At 34.2% G+C, this 21,717-nt stretch overlaps 2 protein-coding genes and 1 pseudogene across 2 annotated transcripts; all 3 read left to right on the plus strand.

The window, feature by feature from the left end:
* The first annotated feature begins 1,075 nt into the window (after positions 1-1,075).
* On the plus strand, positions 1,076-5,784 carry LOC122595935. Its single transcript, XM_043768416.1, has 8 exons — positions 1,076-1,197; positions 1,392-1,443; positions 1,931-1,998; positions 2,198-2,338; positions 4,152-4,203; positions 4,678-4,751; positions 5,160-5,249; positions 5,736-5,784. The coding sequence occupies exons 1-8, from the start codon at positions 1,076-1,078 to the stop codon at positions 5,782-5,784; spliced, it is 648 nt and encodes a 215-aa protein (XP_043624351.1).
* A 1,453-nt stretch (positions 5,785-7,237) lies between these two features.
* Positions 7,238-14,481, plus strand: LOC122595944 (annotated as a pseudogene).
* Positions 14,482-16,070: 1,589 nt separating this feature from the next.
* On the plus strand, positions 16,071-16,785 carry LOC122600843 (60S ribosomal protein L12). The gene has a single exon (XM_043773621.1). It carries the CDS (start codon positions 16,110-16,112, stop codon positions 16,608-16,610), a length of 501 nt encoding a protein of 166 aa, XP_043629556.1. The 5' UTR covers positions 16,071-16,109; the 3' UTR covers positions 16,611-16,785.
* The last annotated feature ends 4,932 nt before the right edge of the window (positions 16,786-21,717 follow it).

Here is a 21,717-nt window from a genome sequence, read left to right on the forward strand (position 1 = left end):
TCAATATGCTTTATCTCACAAACTGTAAATCGTTAGACGAAACAAAAAACAAGGGTAGTCTTAAACTTTCGTCCTCTTTCATTAGAGATCCAATTTGATATACTTTTGACGACTTTTTAATTTTCGTTTTTATTTTTGGTACTTAACGCTGGTATGGGTAGAATAATCGAATCAAATTGTGATTTCTGTCTGAAATCTTTGAATGATGGTTTATGATAGATTTAGTTCTAGTGTGTGAATAGCTAGGGAGAATGCATATTATAATACATACGTACTCATATTATAATAGTACTGTATCAATTTGGTAGTATAGCTAGGACATGTCATGTAACCAAACCCAAGGGTGACCACTATTTCCTCTTCCTCTTTTCCCTTTTTGGTGTGGATTTTTAATTTTTAATTTTTTGATTTTTTCTTATTGAAAACTCATTTTAAAAAAAATTTCAATATTTTTTTTAGAAATGGTTGAAAAATAAATAAAAATATATGGGTTATATGTTGAAAACGGATGGATATGGTACGGGCGTTGCTTTATCCGATCTAAAGGGTTGCCACCAGACGCATATGGAAATGGTATAGATTTGATGGACCACAAGTCGACAATCCAAGATATGGTGGTGGTTGGATACGGTACGGACGTACCCCTTAGCTCCGCCCTTAGAGATGGTTTTTTAGTGATTCTTACAGTTCTCACCCTTGTTTTGGTTCTCACTTGATCACTTCACTAAAGTAGTCTTGCTATATATGTATAATTAGTGCTATCGGATAATCTTGACATAAATGGGTTTGTTTTTAATTAGTGTCTATTGTCTAATGTCAAGTTTTAATTCAGTCTTGACTGGTATGTGTCTAGTATTTAATTAGTTCAATCTCTAAATTAAGGAAAGAGTGCAAGTTTTCCACAGTTTCCTATATATCTAGTGTATATTTCACATATACCATCTGCATTCATTTCTAAATATACTAATTAAACAACAAAAGAGTCTATGAAGTAAAGGAAGGACCACATACATACTGTACGTATAATTAATCTAACACTAGCTAGGGTTGTTCATCAAACGCTTCGGAGGCAATAATGGCAACGTTGTTTGTAGCATTGAAGAGGTTATTCATCGTCATGACATGCGTAATGGCAGCTGCACTTGTTTACTTATATGTCATGGATCGCTTCTCCTCTTGTTTCAACCCAAGTGCTTGGTATATAATTAGAGATCTTAATTTAATTATATACATATAAACATATGCACTAGCCATTATATATTTGTACATTTACATATATCCTTCTATCTGTCGCTATAATTATAAGGTAGATATTGGCGGCGGCCTGTCGACCTTTTGGTGATTTCCCGTAGCTATTTCTAATAAGCTTGTAATTGTCAAATCTTTTGCAGGTGGATGCAAGTGTTAGAGACAGATGTTATCACCTATTTCCTATTTATAACAGTACGCAATCTCAATTAATTTACGAGGCTATAGCTAACTTGTTGTTTAAGTATGACATTTTAAGTATTACTGCGCCTAAAGCATAGATATGAAGTAAAGAAATTGCAATCCTATATCTCTAGGCTTGGTTTTTCTACAAGGAATCAAGCTGGATCAAGACATTTCTTTTTTTGGGCATAATACTTTGGTGTGGAAGGTAACCTTTCTTGTTCTTTATCAGTAATGTAACAACAGCTATGTTTGTAGTCCTTTGTAGATTCACTTATACATACGTATGTAGTCGTTGGCTTTTGGGTTTATGTTTAATTTATACAACTGACCTTGTTCTTGACATTGCTAATCCTAAAATAGGATATATATAGTCTAGCTTCCAACTAGTTCTTGTTCTTGATATGCACTCTTGATTATTTATTTTCACTGCAAGTATTGAGTTTCATCTTTTATTTCCTCGTCCAGCTTCGTTACCTGTGGATATATCGTTATACAGTTATTCAAGCTGTCATCTGAAGAATCTGAAGATCCATTATACTTTGTACTGGCTAGACATCAGAAAAGGTATGGATAATAGGAAATCGGGTGTTCGAACCTCCAAAAATATGTACTAGGCTTCTCAACGGGGCACCTAGTTGAGTTTTCAGTCACTAAGTGCATATATACAACTAATAGCATCTCTTTTTATCTTTGTTTTTGTGCCATTATGCCATCAGAAAGTTAAGATAGACTTCTAACTTTGATCAGTATGTCTTTTTCTCAGGGATATCACGGGACACCGGAAACAACATTCGATGGTAATAGCAAAAGTAATTATTGCTCTACTAGGCTGCTACATGCTGGGAATACTAATTTACGCCTTTATGATTGATGGAATGCCATTCCATATGGAAGTACTTACGCCGTAAATCTCTCCTTTTCTCTCTTTCTATCAAAGAACAAATAATATACGATATAAAATGTCATGTGTGTGAAGTTAGGCGTACCCCCTCATCAAGAAATACTACTCCTGCTAGAATGTGAACACAACCCACCAATCCGGGGAAAGTCGAGTAGGTGGGTTGGTTTCTAGTTTGGGTGTGCGCGCGCGGCGGGGGGGGGGGGGGGGCAAACAGGTTGTGGGTTGATTTCAGGTGTCGGGGTTGGGTCTTGGTTGTCGGGTCAAATGGGTTGATAGGTTGACCTATTAAAATACTATATAGATTTAAAATATTTTCGGGTTAGTTGGTCGACCTGTTAATCCTGAACAACAAATTGGGATAAAATAAGGTCGAGATTTCACAACCCTACCTGTTTAGGTCGGGTTTTTCGTGTTGGTCGAGTATTAACATCCCGAGTTCCTGCTACATGATGAGTACATGATGAGTACATGAAGTGGATGAGATCACTTGGTCTGTTTACGTCTTGCTCTTTACCAATCTTAATGTGCTTAAAATGGACCAAAGTTGAGCTATTTCTAACATACTATATATGTGTGCTCTTGATGGTTATATGCTTATATTTGGTTGCACTTTGGGAAGTTTACAATTAACTGATCAATGTCGTTGGACCGATCAAAAATAAAACTAATTACCACTAATTAGCTAGGGTAAGTCGAGTATCGTATCCACAGGGAATCAAGGGAAAGTGTTAAACAATTTTACAAAGTTAATTAAACTAGACATAAACTTAAAATTGATTGATTGATTTGTTTGATTAAAACTAAAGTTGAGCATAAACTTAACAATTACTTCAATTAAATAAAAGGGATCATTCTCATGCTTCAAATTATGTTTTCAAAAGTATAACCTAACTTATGTTCGTTGGAAATCACATAGACATGATTCGTTATAAGTTTGGATTGAATGAATGTTAAGAACTAAATTAATCGGTTGTGATGATTCACGATAACGAAAACCGGGGAATTGACACAACTAAATTATCTATTCATTAACAAGATTACAAGTTCATAAGAGATTCTTCCAATAATAATTGATTAACAAGAAATTGAAATCAAAAGATAGATGGAATTCATTCAAGGTTATAAACTAATAATCATTCAAACAATCCAAACAACATTATATGTTAAAAGACTAATGAGAAATTAAACATCTAATCCAACATGAACATAAGAAAAGTTGAATACAATTGTCTTACATAATTGTTCACATGAGAATGATCAAAAGAGAATTAGCCTAAAATCTTCATCATTGATAATATCATTGATTCTTCAATTAGGGCTTGAATTTCCATGAAAATATGAATTGATGATGAAATTGGGGTGTTGTGTGTGTTAGGAAACTGCCCAGGGATGAGAAAATATGAAGTGGTAACTTCCAAATTCGTGTATGAGGGGATATAAACTGAAAATTAGAATATAACCACCAAATTCGGATTTGTATACAGATATAGCCGTCCCAGACTGCCTCCTGACCGTCTGAGACTGCCCTCCAGAAATGGCACTTTTCTAGATTTTTGCCTTGATACTTCTTGACTTGATTCTTGACTTTGCTTGACTTCTTAATGATCCATTTAACTTCAATTTGTCACCAAAGACCTGAAACACTTAAACAAACATCAAAACACCCTAATCGTCTATTAACATTCACAAAACATGTCCGTTTTCGTATCTTAAAGTAGTACGGATTAGGCGTTTATCATTAACTTACTTAATTATCTGTTTAATCTTGTTTTCCTTCATAAAGTAGTTTACAATGGCCATTAAAATTTTTTCACAGGTGCATGATAACTGGGTTGATTGACATCCATATTCATGTTGTGGTTTTTTCGGTACGTTTCCATTCACTCTGTTTTGTTAAATTAAGTACTGAAATTCCATGTTTATCTGTAAAAAACTTGAATGTACATAACATTTTTGTTTTGAACTGCAAATTTCTATATAAAAGAGTAAAAGACCCGTTAGCTAGAAGTTAGCCGGGCCAAAGGACCGTACAAAGTAAAAAATACAACTAATGGGAGAAGGAACACCATTTTGCTTTATGCCTAATCCAATTAAAAGAGATTGCTTAAAGATTGCTACATAACTTTTGAATATAGAAATCTTGCACCATTGCCATACATATTGCTAAACCTGATGAGTCACCTGGAATGCTGTGAAAAGATGATCAACATCTTCAACTGTCACTCCACATAGGAAGCAAAGATTTCATGACATAGCCACATATCTTGCCATTAATGCTGATGTTGTTGTAATGCAATTGAATATACATTTAAGGATCCCTACATTTAACTGTTGCTTTTCAGGTGTGGATAATATATAAGGAATCAAGTTGGATAAGTTCTGTTTTTTGGATACTTTCAGTTGTATGTTTTGGGAGGTAAGCATATATTGAAACTAAGTAATCGTCTTTTTTCACTCCCGTGAATTCATATCTTTTTTCTACATTATAAAGTTCCAGTTTTGTGATTCTCGCTTGTGAATGTTCCATCTAGTAAGTACGGACTCACAATCAAATCTAAATTTCTATGAAGATAATATATGTAAGTTACCCTTCTGATTAATTTACTGCCCAGATCTTGGAGAAACAGCATGACATATGTATTTGTGTTCGGATACTTTTCAATCACCTTTGAATATATATTGCTCGATGACGATTCAGATTATAACCTTGAATCATGCAAAAAATGAAAATAGAAGCAATTATATATATGCTTTCCCATATGTCATGTGTATCATGGTAATACATATCTTGATTTGGTTGTGTTTTATGTCAACATTTTTGCAGCATGGCTCTCTGTGTATACATAGCACGGGAACTGTTGCACCTCTCACCAGAGCAGCCTGTTTCGTTTATACTTTTTAATCAAAGTAGCAGGTAAGTCATACGTACAGAGAACTTCTACTTCTATATATGTGTCTGTGTCTATGATCCAAGGTTATACATTGGTTGGTGATTTATCAGTATAATTAAGATGTCAGGCGTGGCCACGTTAATTAATCTATGATGTGATATAGGAATTTATAGTATACTTAGTCTTTCACACAAGTATTGATCATATATCAAAGATTATGTATCCATAATGAGAAAAAAAGAAAAAAGATACTTTAGAAAAACAAAACCAATTCTATAAATAAATTGTAACAACATGAAGTTTAAATAAGTACTTTTGCTAGATTAGAAATTGTTACAAGTGAATTATATATGCGAATATCATATGTATATGATTGGTTTGTGTTTTGATTAACAGTCCACAAAACTAAGAGTACACAATATTGTAGGCATTGCTTTTCTTTCTTCTTTTTTTTTTTTTGGGTGCAATCTTAAATTTTTTCTTTTGTTGATTTCTTTTGAATCTTGCAGAGATATGATGTCGAGTGATCCTCTATTGACAGAACATTCCGATGTATAAGAATCTTCCGCAACAAGACCTTATCTTTCCTATTTTCTTCTTACTAGCGATTAGAACATTCTATTTCTGATACTCGCCGCAGATAATTAAAGTTAGTAGCTAGGCCGTTCTAATCTACTTGATCTCTAGTTTTAAGATTATTATATCTTTGAAGTTAAATCATGTGTTTTTAACTTCATTAATCAGTTTTTGCACCAGTGTCACTTTGAATGTTGACTTTCTCATATTTTCCTTGATCCAGGCGGTATATATACTTGTTAATGCTATTGAAATCATATTTTCCTTGATCGAGACAGTATATATAATCAAAGGCTTAAGAAATCACCTCTTGTGTTTGTTGTTCATATTTAAAAAGTTTCTGTTTGATGGAATTGAAAAACTATCCTTTTGCACTCAATTGTGGTCTTCGAGTTACTATTTTGCGTTAGCAAATGCTCAACACTTTTGTAATTTCCCTTGCTCATGGTCTGAAGTGCATCTGCAACATTGATCACCAAAGATCAACTTGAAGGAGTACAGTGAGCGTGGATACATTTGTGTGGCGTTCCTGTAAGATCAGAGTAGCACTTAAGGTTACTCTTCTTTGATCCCATTAGAGTCGATTCTATATATACTACCCTCATCGAACTCTTTTACGTTCTATATATACCATATGATGAATGTATATCTATCATCTCCCATTTTTGAAGTTCTAAACTGATCAACTTAATTTATATATTGAAATGGCATCTCGATACTTGCTTCTCATAAATGATTTTATCTGATCCATGACTTAAAAAAAATCAATTTTTTCAAAATCGAGATGGTTATAAAAAACTGTTGTTTCACACTTATAAATTCTAATAATTTATAGAGACTGAATGACTGCACCAAAGCATCAAGTTGATAAATTATTGATAGGCCTTGAACTCTTGAAGTATGACTACCTTTGATGTTTTGGTTGTCGAATCTTTTAGCAATATATATATTTTGTCTCTATATGCATGTTTTGAGCAACGCCTGGAAATCAGTGTTGGAGAATTCTTAAAAATGCAAACATAAATCTAGCATCTCTCAAATGCTTATGGTTGTTTCAAGTTTCTAGGATTAATCTGTCTTCTTCAATATCAGATAGTTTTTTTTTTTATTATTATTATTTCAGTTACTTGTAAGTTAGATCAGATAAAATCATAAATTATATGGCAAGTACGTGGATTGCCTATAAATTATCAATCCTACCTATATTTCTTCTTTCTCCAGAACAACTATTCGTGCCGACTGCAGTTGTTATTTGTAAGGGCTCTTCATTAATTATTCTCAAACTTAATTTTATGTCATAATATGTTATTTAGTAATCAGCTACACAAACGTTTATTTAACGAAATTAATTATATATGTTTCCTACTTGTTGTTGTCTAATATATATATATGCATTTTACAAGAAGGCTGAATAGTCTACAGAGTCAGCAAGATCATGAATTGTCTTAAAAGCTCCAACAAAGTACAGAAACGGAAAACAAATATCGATTCTGGTAATGGTACACATGATCCTCGAGTGGTTGTTGCTCCTAAAGCCAATGGCATACCCGCTGGAGTTACTTTGGGTGTTATTTATAGATATTCCAGAGCTTACGTGCTTAAAGGAACGGTATGTATATATAGCTTCTAAAAACTTGGTTCAAATAAAACAAGTATAGAGTTAACACAAATGAAGTACATGCAGTAATTATTTTTCCACCACAAGTACATCAGTTTTTATCATTATATATGGTCTAGAACTCAAGATTTTATACAATAATAACCAGCCCTTGTGTATATATGTATATATGAATTAAGAATGGATAGTTTTAATTTTTCTTTTTTTTCTTTTAAACAGGTATTGTCTATTGTATCAATTTCTTTGCTTGCAGTTAAAAAGCTTACAGACTTCACTTCATCTTTCTTCCTTGGAGTTTTGCAGGTTTGTAGTAGTTTTAGTTATAGTTAACATATATATACGAGTATATGTTAAGAATTTAAGAAGTAGATTGTTTTTGGGACTTAAAACATATGATCAGATTAATTTAGCATGAACTTTTTAGGCGGTCATCGGTGGGTGTTTGGCCAATTTGTATGTGCTGGGCTTAAATCAACTCTCAGATATTGAGATCGACAAGGTTAACAAGCCATACTTGCCATTGGCATCAGGCGAGCTTTCTGTTAAATATGGCATTCGGATCACCTCTACGTACGCGATTTTGGTATGACTAGTTAAGAATTACTCGCTAGACCTTTAATTAATTGATCAATTGGTGACTTAACACAAGTCGTAGTTCTCTTTGTCATTTGAAAATCTGACGAGGACACCCAATGATTAACTATTCGTCATTTTGAGGTGAATTATTTGGGGATTTTGCCTTGGATGGAGTGTCAACTCTTGGCATTTGAAGTTGTGTCTGTTCGTATGGTATGCTGCAGGAACTGCTTATTCGATTCACCTACGTCTTTATATATAATTTCTGATAATAAGAGTAGTATACTACAAAATAAGAACCAACTCATTACTCATGTATGTACGTTTTAATCCTATATATATATATATATAGCTAAATTATGTCAAATGTGGTTGTTCATAGGCACGTACTTTTAGTTGCCATTACTACGATGGAAACAGTATCCCCTGCTTGTCGCGATATGCAGTTGGTCAATTCAAGGTGTGATCCTTCCCATGTTGTTCCATCTACATGCTCAGGTACCTTCATCCTTACTAATTACATGTACACTCACATATATATATATCTTAATTAAACCTTACCTAAAATCGGTAGCCTAGCTATATGTCTGTATACATATGTCCAAAAATATAAGGCAAATATTATTTGACCCATTAATTAGTTTAAGGCTTTAAGCCATGTTGAACTAATAACACAGATGCTTAATTAATTACAGACCTACATGTATGGGAGGCCACTCGTAGTTTCTAAGCATGCCATTTTTGTATTTGGCATCATGGGCATCCACTCGATGGTGCTGGTAATATTTAAGGTACCTGATAGATATATGTATTTATTTTCATATACCATGTATAACAATTATCCGATGTTCAATTAATTAAGCTGGCGCATATATATTAACATTGATAATGCATGTACTTATATATGTATCAAATTGTTGAAATATTAATGTATTTCTAGAAACTACTAGAATAAATTAGTTGTAGTAAAAGTTAGAATTAACTAGGATTATCTAGAATCATTTAGATATTTGGTTAGTGTTTAATTACTAGAAATTTCTAGATTAGTCTAACCGACTTTGAAGGCCTATAAATATGGCCATCTTGTAACATATGGATGTAACAATAACAACATCAACAACTTCAATCAATAAAATCTAAGTTTATTTCTATCTAGTCCATCACATATTCAAACTCTTCTAAATCCCCTCATCATCAATTAACATCTAAACTATATTTAAGCATCACATAAATAACTAAAACTCATAACAATTCTAACAAGTGGTATCAGAGCCGTGTTGGGCGTTTACTAAAAATACACCATGACTACCGTTGGTGCATACAATATTCCCGTTCCTATCTTTGATGGTGACAACTATGACTTTTGGAGTATCCGAATGAAGACATATTTCCAAGCACAAAGCTTGTGGGATATTGTCGAAGTCGGGTTCACAACTCCAAAAGATGTCGAAACTCTGCCTGCGGATCAAAAAGAAAAACACAACAAAAATGTTGTGAGAAATGCTGCCGCTCTAGGCTACATTCAACAAGCCGTGACGCCATCTATTTTTCCACGTATCATGGGAGCTACAACAGCCAAGGAGGCGTGGAAAACTCTTCAAGAAGAATTTCAAGGAAGTGTCAAGGTGAGATCCATCAAGCTACTAACCCTAAGGAGAGATTTTGAAAATTTAAAAATGAAAGATTTTGAGACCGTCAAAGATTACTACTCTAGAATCAAAGAAGTAGTAAATCAAATGAGAGCCTATGGAGACTATATAACCGACAAAAGGATTGTTGAAAAAATACTTATTAGCATGCCTGAAAAATATGATCATGTCGTTACTGCTATTGAAGAGTCAAAAGACATTGAGACTCTTTCAGTAATAGAACTAATGGGCTCTCTAGAAGCATATGAGGCTAGACTGAGCCGGCGAAGTGATGACTCACTTGAAAGTGCCTTTCAGTCTAAACTCAGAATGAGGTCTCAAAAATCTAACAGTGAGGGGAAAAGAAATTTTGAAGAAAAATCAAGAGGAGGAGAAAAACCCAAAACCGGGTTTGATCAAAAAAGAAAGCTACCCTCCATGTGGTATTTGTAAAAAGACAAACCACCTGGAAAAAGATTGTTTCCACAAAGGAAAGCCACAATGTAATAACTGCAAAAGATTTGGACATTTAGAAAAAGATTGTCGTCTAAAACAAAATCATCGAGCTAACTACACGAAAGAAGACGGAGATACACCGGAGAACAATAATCAACTATTCTACGCGTGTCATGCTGCGAATGAACAAAAGGAAGATATTTGGTTCATCGACAGTGGCTGTAGCAACCACATGACCGGAGATGAGAAATTATTCAGCAGCATCAACACGTCAGTAAAGTCCCGTGTCAAATTAGGGAATGGAGCACTCGTTGACACTAAAGGAAAAGGTACGATAGATGTCCAAACTAGTAACTGCACGAGATCTGTCAAGGATGTTCTTCTAGTTCCAAGCTTAGCAAGTAACTTGCTAAGTGTTGGCCAAATGATGGAGCATGGCTACTCTTTACACTTTGAAGATGAGACATGCGTTATTCGTGACAAGAAAAATAATAACAAATTAATTGCCGAAGTCAAAATGGAAAATAGAAATTTTCCACTTTGTTGGCATTACATCAGAGACACGGCCATGAAAGCTCAAGTCGAAGAATCATGGCTATGGCATCGAAGATTTGGCCACTTCAATTTTCACGCACTAAAAATTCTCCAACAGAAAAATATGATGAGGGACTTGCCTGGCATAGAGGAGATCACTGATACATGTGAAAGCTGTATTATGGGCAAGCAACATCGAAAACCTTTCCCTCGTGATATGCTTGGAGAGCAAGGAGTATTCTAGAATTGGTACACACTGACGTATGTGGACCAATGAGAACTCCATCTCATAACCAATCCAGGTACTTCATCCTCTTCATAGATGATTATTCTAGAATGACCTGGGTATACTTCATGCGTGAAAAATCAGAAGTTTTCACGATATTCAAAAAATTCAAAACTTTCGTTGAAAAGAAAAGTGGCCATTATATAATAACACTAAGGAGCGATAGAGGAAAAGAATACACTTCTAGAGAATTTAATAAATTTTGTGAAGATGAAGGAGTTCACCGCCAACTAACAGTTGGTTACGCTCCCGAACAAAACGGTGTCTCTGAACGTAAAAACAAAACTGTAATGGAAATGGCCAAAACTATGATACATGAAAAAGGCCTTCCAAACAGATTCTGGGCAGAAGCTGTATACACGGCTGTATACTTGCTAAATAGATGTCCGACGAAGGCTGTGGAAAATAAAACTCCGATAGAAGCATGGAGTGGAAAGAAGCCATCAGCAAAACATCTACGAGTATTTGGATGTATCTGCTACATCCACATTCCAAAGGAGAAACGTCACAAGCTCCAAGAAAAATCAGATAAAGGAATATTCTTGGGCTATAGCACACAATCAAAAGGCTATCGAGTTTATAACCTAAAGTCAAATAAGCTCGTGATCAGCCGAGATGTGGAGTTTGATGAAGAAGCTTCTTGGAATTGGGAGAAAGAGAAAGTTGATAAACAGATATATCTTCCAAAAATATCTATGGAGACTCCTACTCAACAACCACTACAAATAGAAGATTCTGGAAGAGATGAAAGTACAGGAGAAACGAGCCCCACTACACCAACTTCTTCACCGTCAACATTACCTTTAGCACAAGAGGAATCAAGTTCGGAGTCAACACCTGGAAGAGTCAAAACATTAACTGAAGTCTACGAGACTTGCAACTACACATCTCTAGAACCTGAAAGCTATGAAGCTGCTGCCAAAGACGAAAAATGGTGACAGCTATGAATGAAGAAATCAAGATGATCGAGAAAAACAATACATGGGAGTTAGTTGATCTCCCCAAAAATAAAGAAATCATTGGAGTTAAGTGGGTCTACAAACAAAACTTAACCCCGATGGTTCTATTCAAAAACATAAAGCAAGACTAGTGGCTAAAGGCTACTCACAACAACCTGGAGTCGACTACAATGAAACTTTCGCACCTGTAGCTCGACTTGATACTATAAGATCACTTGTGGCATTAGCAGCTCAAAGAAGATGGAAGATTCATCAACTAGATGTGAAATCAGCCTTTCTAAATGGGTTTCTGGAAGAAGAAATATACGTAGAGCAACCACAAGGATTCGTCACGAAAAGAAAAGAAGATCAGGTTCTCAAGCTAAAGAAAGCTTTATATGGACTAAAACAAGCTCCACGAGCTTGGTATAGTCGTATTGACAGCTACTTCACAAGTTCTGGATTCAGGAGGAGTGAAAGTAAGCCTACGCTCTACATCAAAACCCAAGGTAACTCTGACACTCTCATTCTTTCCTTATATGTCGATGACCTAATATATACGGGAAATAATGAGAGAATGATACAAGAGTTTAAACATGACATGATGAAAACATTCGAGATGAGCGACCTTGGATTGATGCACTATTTTCTTGGCATCGAAATTAGTCAAGAAAATGAAGGCATCTTTACATGCCAAAAGAAATATACCGAAAACCTCCTGAAAAAATTCAAACTATACGGTTGTAAAACCGTAGCCACACCATCAGTTGCCAATGAGAAGATGAGAAAAGAAGATGGATCTGAGAAGGCGGATACTTCAAGATTCAGAAGTCTCATTGGAAGTCTACTCTACCTAACAGCTACAAGACCAGATATTATGTACGCAACAAGTCTGCTATCCAGGTTCATGCAAAACCCTACTCAGATACATTATGGAGCTGGAAAACGAATATTAAGATACTTGCAAGGTACCATGAACTATGGAATATGGTACAAGCCCACTACAGACTCAAAGCTGCAAGGATATACAGATAGTGATTGGGCCGGATCGGTGGATGACATGAAAAGTACTTCTGGATACGTATTCACACTTGGATCTGGAGTAATCTCATGGGCGTCTAAAAAGCAAGATACAGTGGCACAATCATCAGCAGAAGCCGAATATGTTGCAGCCGCAAATTCAGCAAATCAGGCTATATGGCTAAGGAGAATTCTAGAAGATATGGGCGAAACACAAGATGAAGCTACAAAAATATTCTGCGACAACAAGTCCTCAATTGCAATGGCAAGGAACCCCGTGTTTCACGGAAGAACAAAGCATATCTCCATCAAGTATCACTTTCTTCGAGAAGTGTCGGCAAAGAAAGAGATTGAGCTACACTACTGCAAGACTGAAAAACAAGTTGCAGATATTTTCACTAAAGCATTGCCAAGACCAAAGTTCGAGTTCTTGCGTAACATGCTTGGAGTAACATCGAAATACATTAAGGAGGAGTGTTGAAATATTAATGTATTTCTAGAAACTACTAGAATAAATTAGTTGTAGTAAAAGTTAGAATTAACTAGGATTATCTAGAATCATTTAGATATTTGGTTAGTGTTTAATTACTAGAAATTTCTAGATTAGTCTAACCGACTTTGAAGGCCTATAAATATGGCCATCTTGTAACATATGGATGTAACAATAACAACATCAACAACTTCAATCAATAAAATCTAAGTTTATTTCTATCTAGTCCATCACATATTCAAACTCTTCTAAATCCTCTCATCATCAATTAACATCTAAACTATATTTAAGCATCACATAAATAACTAAAACTCATAACAATTCTAACACAAATTAATATTGCGTTTTAGGACATTCCTGATGTCGAAGGAGATAAGATAGAGGGAATTAAGTCCTTTGCAGCGAAGTTCGGGCAAAAACAGGTCACCTCAATTAAAAACCATATGCATATACTATAACTAAGTCGAAATAAATCTTCAACTAATTTGTTGAAATTTAATAACATACATGCCTGATATTTATCTACAGATGTTTTGGATTTGTGTATGGCTTGTTGAAAGTATATATGCTATATCGATATTAATAGGGCTATCATCGACCCATATTTGGATCCGATACATAATGGTAACGTCCACATTTTTTGTTTTCTTGGACATTATTTATGGATTAAAAAGTTCAATTTTTTCTGTGTGTGTGTATCTTGGTAATTACTGATCATTATATGTGTTAACATCGGATTTTTAGAAGGCCTAGCTACCAGTTAATTACTCTATATATAATTACATATGCTTTGGATATTAAAAATATGTGTTATGTAAATGTGGTGATCGAATAGGTGATTGGTCATGGCATGCTTGGTTTCATGCTTTGGAAAACGGCAAACTTGGTGGATTTAAAAAGCAATGATGCTATTGAGCTTTTCTACCTGTTTCTTTGGAAGGTATAGTAGCTAGTTTACTACTTGTACGGCCCTTACTGATTTTTTTTGTTCCATATATAATTTAAATTAGAACATATAAAGTATATGATAAAATACATATATACATTAATCACTTCACAACACATTTTTTCTTTTGCAGTTATACTATGTGGAGTACTTGTTGGTGCCGATTTTGAGATTTCTAACAGCATGAAGATAGCTATAAAATAAATGATGTGCACCCTTTATTAGTTTTTTCTCAGCCCCGGCCCAGTCCCCATTATATGTTTTTTGGATTCATAATACAGGGGTGTTTGTGTTAGTTTATTTGTTAGTGATTGATAAAGACGTTTCTGTTAATTTATTTAAGTAGCATAAGCTTATTATGAGCTAATCAATGATGTTGTGTTATGAATTTATGACTGTCTATTTTCAATGAAGGGATATATGAAGGAACCTAACTTAGCTGGTAAAATTGAGTGTGATCAGTTTAATAGCCAAACACTATTCGTTGGTTGTTAAGTATACAGAAAAAGCCTCGAATTGAGTCACCAAAGTTAAGCAGACAAATTAGCAAAGATTTAAGCTTTTAAAATCAGTAATGACGAGACGTAAAAAAAATATCTTTTGAAATTCATACCTTCTATGTGTTATATTTTATCAAATTTCGAAAATCATATAATTGTACATTTTGGCGTTCTCCTCATTCTATGGTTTATTTGAACCATGAAGCTTTCTTTATATTTTCATCGAGGTTTGCTTTCTAGTATAGGCTCTATATTTTACTTTAAAATTACAATCTTTTATGGTACTAACATTTTGAAATGGTTATATCCTTATCCTTTTATATATATATATATATATATAATATGTTGATAGATAGATAGAATTTTCTTATTTTGAGAACCAATTTTTTTATAATAACCATAAAAACTTTTAAATTATGTATTGGATTTAGATCACATTTTTTTTTCATTCAGATGTGAAATGATATTAAAAAGTATGTTGCAGAGAAAAAAAATTTAAAAAACCTTCACAATAGCCTTTTGTGAACTTGTAAATGAATATGTTCACGTTTTCATTCACATGTTAACAAATGAGTATATATAAGGTTTTGAAAAAAACTTTCTTGTACAACATGTATTTTTATAACGTTTCACATGTGAATAAATAAAAAAACATGTGATCCAATACATAATTTAAGAGTTCTCAAGGTTCCTACCAAAAAATGGATCCTCAAAATAAGGCTCCCCTAGATAGATATATTATACAAGTAATTGTTATAGATTGAATTAAATAAAATTGAAATTTTGCTTTTTAAATAAAGGGATTTGCTAACTAGTGCCCCTAGTGCACCAGTAAAATAGCATTTAATGAAGCATTTAATGAAGTCCAACCTTCTTAAAATATGAAAATATGTATTAATTATTGATTTAAAAATAAAAATTGTTAGGTTAAATTAATATACATCAAATATAATTTTTAATTAATAAGGAAATAACAAGTTCATTAAATGCTACTTAACTGGTGGGCACTAGTTAGCAAATTCCTTAAATAAAACTCTGTAATTAATGTCTTTTAATTTCGATAATGAGTTTGAATAAGTTCATTTTTAAGGCAGTGTTTATTGTTTTCATGCCAACAAACTGACCCAAACATGGTTCGGGCTAAAAATAAAAATGTGAAACGAAGCCCAATACAAAATAAACCGGATGGGCTCAACCGAAAACATTTTGGGCCCTCGCAAATGGAGGAAACCCTAACACAATATATTCACCAAAATCTGGATTCCTATATCACATAACACACACATTTTTCTGTAAACCCTAAGCCTCAGCAAACATGCCGCCGAAATTCGACCCATCGCAAGTCGTCGACGTTTACGTCCGGGTAACCGGAGGTGAAGTCGGCGCGGCGTCATCTCTGGCTCCCAAAATCGGACCACTCGGTCTGTCCCCCAAAAAGATCGGAGAAGACATCGCCAAAGAGACCGCCAAGGACTGGAAGGGGCTGCGTGTGACGGTGAAGCTGACTGTTCAGAACCGTCAAGCGAAGGTGTCGGTGGTGCCGTCAGCGGCGGCGCTGGTGATAAAGGCGTTGAAGGAACCGGAGAGGGACAGGAAAAAGGTGAAGAACATTAAACACAGTGGGAATATAAGCCTGGATGACGTCATCGAGATTGCTAAAGTGATGAGGCCGAGATCCATGGCGAAGGAATTGCAAGGGACAGTGAAGGAGATATTGGGGACGTGTGTGAGCGTTGGATGCACCGTTGATGGAAAAGACCCCAAGGATCTCCAAGAAGAGATTGCTAATGGTGATGTTGAAATCCCTCTTGATTGAATTTGAGGTTGTTTTTGTCATTATCTTATCTTTCCGTTTATCTGTTGTTATCTTTATTTTTAAATGATTATGATATATGTAGATATATCATATATCTGTCTGTTTTTGAGACATTTTGGTAAAATTCTACTATGTTTTAGTTATGGAGTTTTAATTAATTATGATGCGTTTTCTATATTCATTGTGTTAGGAATTGTGATGTTTATTTCTGGTTTTGATTGGTAATGGTTACTAGCATAAGCATTGCGATTAGTATAATAGATGTTCTGTTTTTTTGGGTTAAGATGGCAAGTTATAGTCATTTCAAGTTTTGATGGTCAGTTTTTAAGAGATAAATGGGCTGGTGTTTGCAATTTAGAAAGGCCATTTTTAGGGAATAATGTGATATCAATCAGACAATCAGTGTATCTAGATGGTTTTCTGAGTTTCGGGTTCAGGAATTTGGACAATTCAACCTGAAAGTCGCATCTTAGTTTATGAAGGAATTTGGTTGTTTGATATAATTACAAAGGGATATGAAATTCAGATTACTTTAGAGATTAAGGCTGAATAGTGAAGCTACATTGTTTTATATGAAACTGAGTCTGCATTAACAACGCTAGGAACTTATTTGATACCTAATATTCATGCCAATGAAATACACGATAAAGTGTGATGTTGTGACATTTCGCTAAAATGCCTGATGTTTGCGTTTGAGTTTAACCAGAAACCCGTGTTCATCAATATGAACTATTTTTATCGGGTTTTTTGCGTTTTATTGGTGCTATGAATGGGGTGTGTTTTGGGTGGGGATTTGTTGTAATCCAAAGCCTTTTTTTTTTTTCATGTCAGATTAACTGGTTTAAAACTGCTGTTAAAACTGTATATGGATTTTCATTTGTAACACAGTTGATATACAACTTTAGGGGGGTGGGAGTGGTTTCCCCAACCCAAAATTCCCTAAATTTCCACATCACCATCTTCCAATAAAAACCCTCCATCTCAAACTTTCCCAATTCACCCCAAATTACCCTAAAACTATGGCGCTACTCACCCCAACCCCAATTTCCAAATCATCATTTTTATTTCCATTTATTTTTACTCTATAAATTTAAAACATAAAAAAAACATTCATTAATAATTAAAAAAGTACATAATAATACTGGATGAAAATTTGGAGGCATGAATTGATTTGGATGAAAATTGGCATGCATTTGTGGATCATTTAGGCGATATTTTGATTTGTTGAAAGGATTTGTTTTGGTTTTCTTTGGATCCATTGGTAATGGGTGTTTATTTTTTATAAAGAAGAAGTGTTTTTTTTTATAAAAGTGGAGGTTTTTGGATTTGAAGTTTATGTTTGTAATGTTGTTTAAAAGTGGTGTTGGATATATATAGTGGGTGAAAAGAAAGATGGGTGAGATTTAAAATAAAAAAAAAAAACGGTAAGAACAAGTAACCGTTGGCTGGGCCCATGTCCACGTGGCAGCGGCTAGTTCGTTGTTTGACCACAAGCGGGCCCCCCACGAATTTCTCTCTCTTCGGCGTTCAAACCCCAATCCGGACACACCTTTCCCCACCCCGACCCACCGGCGGCGGTGTGCCCGCGCGGGGCCGGGGTTCACCGCGCCTCACCCCGTTACGACTCCCACCCCCCCTAGTTTTTCATTGATACACTTGTGACATCTTTATAATTTTGAGTTTTGGAATCTGAAATTTTGATACAATTTGTGACACCTTTATAGGCTGTAAGCCTGTAACCTCTGCAAATGGCTTTTTATGTTGATTGGTTTAGTTGCAATTCATTTACAAGTTTCTCCAACAGCATTCATAAATAGATTCGTAAGTTACCATCTTTTGATAATAATGCATTGAGATTGCTAATGCTCATGGATTTCTAAAATTTGTCAAGCGTGAAGTCCCTCTTTTTAAGCGTTTTTTTTAGTGAAATTAGCATGGTGTATCTAAACCCTTTTTTTATAAATAGGAAATATGATATAACAAAGTATGAAATCTATATTGATAACTGCATTATTTTAATGAAGATTGAAATACATGCCAATGCGAGATTGAATGCTAAAAATCAAGCTGAATGTCTTGAACCTAACATGTCAATAGTGAGTTTATCCAGGCGACCGGGCTAGTGAGCTGATTGAAACCAATAAATTTGCAAGATCAGACGGCATGTTCAATTCTAGTTTGCAAGACGTTGAAAACTAAAGAATTGTAACGGTGGTACTATTATCTTGATGTTTTGATTGACTATCCTAATTTAAGCGGAATAAAACAGTAAAAAAAATTTGTTTGCTTGGAACTTGAAATGGTAACATGACCAAATTGGTTTCTGTAGTCGTGAAACTTGGAGATGTATACCCACATCAATGAAATAATCCAACTCTATCTTCAATTAAAAATTAATTTCTCTCTCTTCCAACTATACAACTCAATCTAACTCAAATTTTCACTCTAATCATTTTTTATTATATTAAAGTGATTTATCAAAAAAAAACATTTTTTTAAATAGCTCCGTTTTCAATAAAATTTATGTCAAATTGTTCACAATTGAGAAATAAAGAATACTATGTTTTTATATTTTTATAAAAAGATTATAAAATATTAAAGAATAACCAATAAGGTTTATAACTAATTGTATACAATAAAATATAATAAAAATATCTACCAATGAGGATACAAGATTGATGGTACAATTTTAAATTGTTTTTAAGTCTAGATTGATAGAGTTTGCAAGGAATCTTTTATTTTTATTAATTTTTTATTCCACAATCTCAATTGGAGTTCACCGATAATGATAGTCTAATGGATACTTTGATGTTGTCGAACTCTTCTTAGTCTAGGTCTTTGGGGATATTTTCCTTGGATTTTCTAAGTTATTTTTCATCCAATTTAGTACTTTTGAAGTTAAGATCTGGACGTTCATGATGTTTAATTTATAGTTGTAAGTAGTTTGTTTTTCTTCCATCATGTATATGTTGCTTTTTTGTTCGTCATGTTATCTTTTCATAATGTAACATTTTGTTAATTAGGGACTCACCAGCGGCTAGATAGTACTCGTTTAGTAAGAAATTCATGTGTCTTTTAGAAAAAATGATGTAGGTGATCATGCTGAAGTTTTGGATGGTTGAGGTTATAATTTCACTTTTGGTTGAGGTTATAATTTGTCTTTTAGAAATTCATGTGTTTTTTAGAAAAAATGATGTAGGTGATCATGTGTTTTAGAAGTTTGTACCTTTTATGCTTAAAAGAGAGAGATGTGAGTTTGGGGCTGTTATACATTTAATTTGGGTGAAAAACCCCTAACGTACCAATATTTTAATATTTTAAATAAATGCTTGCTCCCATGATTTTTATGGTTTAAAAAAAGGTATGTGAGTGGTTTTTCACCCAACCTCATATTCTCTTCCCCCATATATATATATATATATATATATATATGGGGGAGAAGAGAATATGAGGCCTCATATTCCCTCCCCCCCCCCCCCCATATATATATATATATGGGGGGAAGAGAATATGAGGTTGGGTGAAAAACCCCTCACATACCTTGTTTTAAACCATAAAAATCATGGGGGGTCAAACATTTATTCAAAATATTAAAATATTAGTATGTGAGGGGTTTTTCACCCAAGTTGGGTGCATAACAGCCCCATACTCACTTTTCTCATATATATATATATATATATATATATATTAAATGGGAAAAGAGAATATAAGGTTGTCCGGTACCTAAGCTTAGGTGTGGAACCCCTCATATAAATTTTTTTTAATATTTATTGTTTAATGATTAAATGCTTGGGCCCCCATGATATTTATGGATTAAAAAAATAATATTTGAGTGTTCCACACAGTGGAGGCCTAGAGGGTGTGCAAACCCGATTCCCAACAGAAGCATAAATTTTGAGAGGGCATAATTTTTTGAAATATATATATATATATATATATATATATATATATATATATATATATATATTATATGTTAAAGGAGGTGAATATAATGCGCAAGAAGTTACAGTTGAAGGATATGCATCTCGATGTTGCTATTAAAGAAATAAACAAGTTAATTCAATATTTCATGGATTATAGAGAAACGGGGTATTCATCCGATATTTTCACAAAAGCGTGTGATTCATAGGAATAAACAGTTCCATGAGAGTTCAAGTAGCCAAGAAACTTCATTTACACCCAAAGAGAACTTTAGAGTCAGTTATTTTTAATACATTGTTGATCAAGCTCGTTTTTCACTTGAGACAAAATTTGAGCAATTCAAAGAGTATGAAATATTGTTTGGTTTTTTGTTTCCACATAACTTGAGGATAATTGAAGATAAAGAGCTTAAGTTGTCATGCAACTTTCTTGAAAATGCACTCATGTTTGAAGAAAGATCGGATATTGAAGTTGATGAACTTTATATGGAGTTGAAGTTATTTGACACGTCACGAACTTCACAACCCTATAGATATTTTAAAGCTTTCGAAAGTGCTTGGTTATTTTCCAAATGCAACCATTGCATACAAAATATTCTTGAATATTCCAATCACAGTTGTATCTGCAGAAAGGAGTTTTTCTAAGACTGAACGGAGTAGCTCGTTCCCACCCTATTTTTTCGTGTGGAACGCCTGGGAACGCCCCCGGAACGCCCAATCTCGGCCCCGAGGGGCGTTCCACTTCCTTAATATTTATGCCCCGTTGGATATTGAACGCGAGGCTCCAGCGTTTGGTTTTTTGTCATTTTGCATAGTGTGCCAACTTACCCAATTTGTCATTTTTCCTGCAGCTTTTGAAGATACCAACAACCCTTTATTCAATTTTTTTTTAAAAACTAACTCTATTTATATATATATATACTTATTTATATATAAAATGAATGTCTTGTGGGCATTCCTCCACCCCAAAGGAATGGGGGAAATGCCCCTTATGATTGGTAGTAGACACTTGTCATGCATGGAGTGGAGAAGGAGTATTCCCTTAACCCTCCACTCCCCTTAGTCTAAGTTGAAGTTATTTAAATTTTATTTACGATCAATAATGTCTCAAGAAAGACTTAGTGGATTGACCATGATAGCTATTGAGAACGAAATTTTAGAGTACATAAATTATAAAAAGCTAATTA

This window comes from Erigeron canadensis, chromosome 1 (assembly GCF_010389155.1).
Source record: "Erigeron canadensis isolate Cc75 chromosome 1, C_canadensis_v1, whole genome shotgun sequence".
Classification (NCBI taxonomy): domain Eukaryota; kingdom Viridiplantae; phylum Streptophyta; class Magnoliopsida; order Asterales; family Asteraceae; genus Erigeron; species Erigeron canadensis.

Coding starts and splice junctions, on each gene's coding strand:
- LOC122595935 (XM_043768416.1), top strand. CDS start 1,076: ATGGCAACGTTGTTTGTAGCATTGAAGAGGTTATTCATCGTCATGACA. Junction 1,444..1,930: donor CCTATTTCCTATTTATAACA/GTACGCAATCTC, acceptor ATCGTTATACAG/TTATTCAAGCTGTCATCTGA. Junction 2,339..4,151: donor CATATGGAAGTACTTACGCC/GTAAATCTCTCC, acceptor ATTTTTTCACAG/GTGCATGATAACTGGGTTGA.
- LOC122600843 (XM_043773621.1), top strand. CDS start 16,110: ATGCCGCCGAAATTCGACCCATCGCAAGTCGTCGACGTTTACGTCCGG.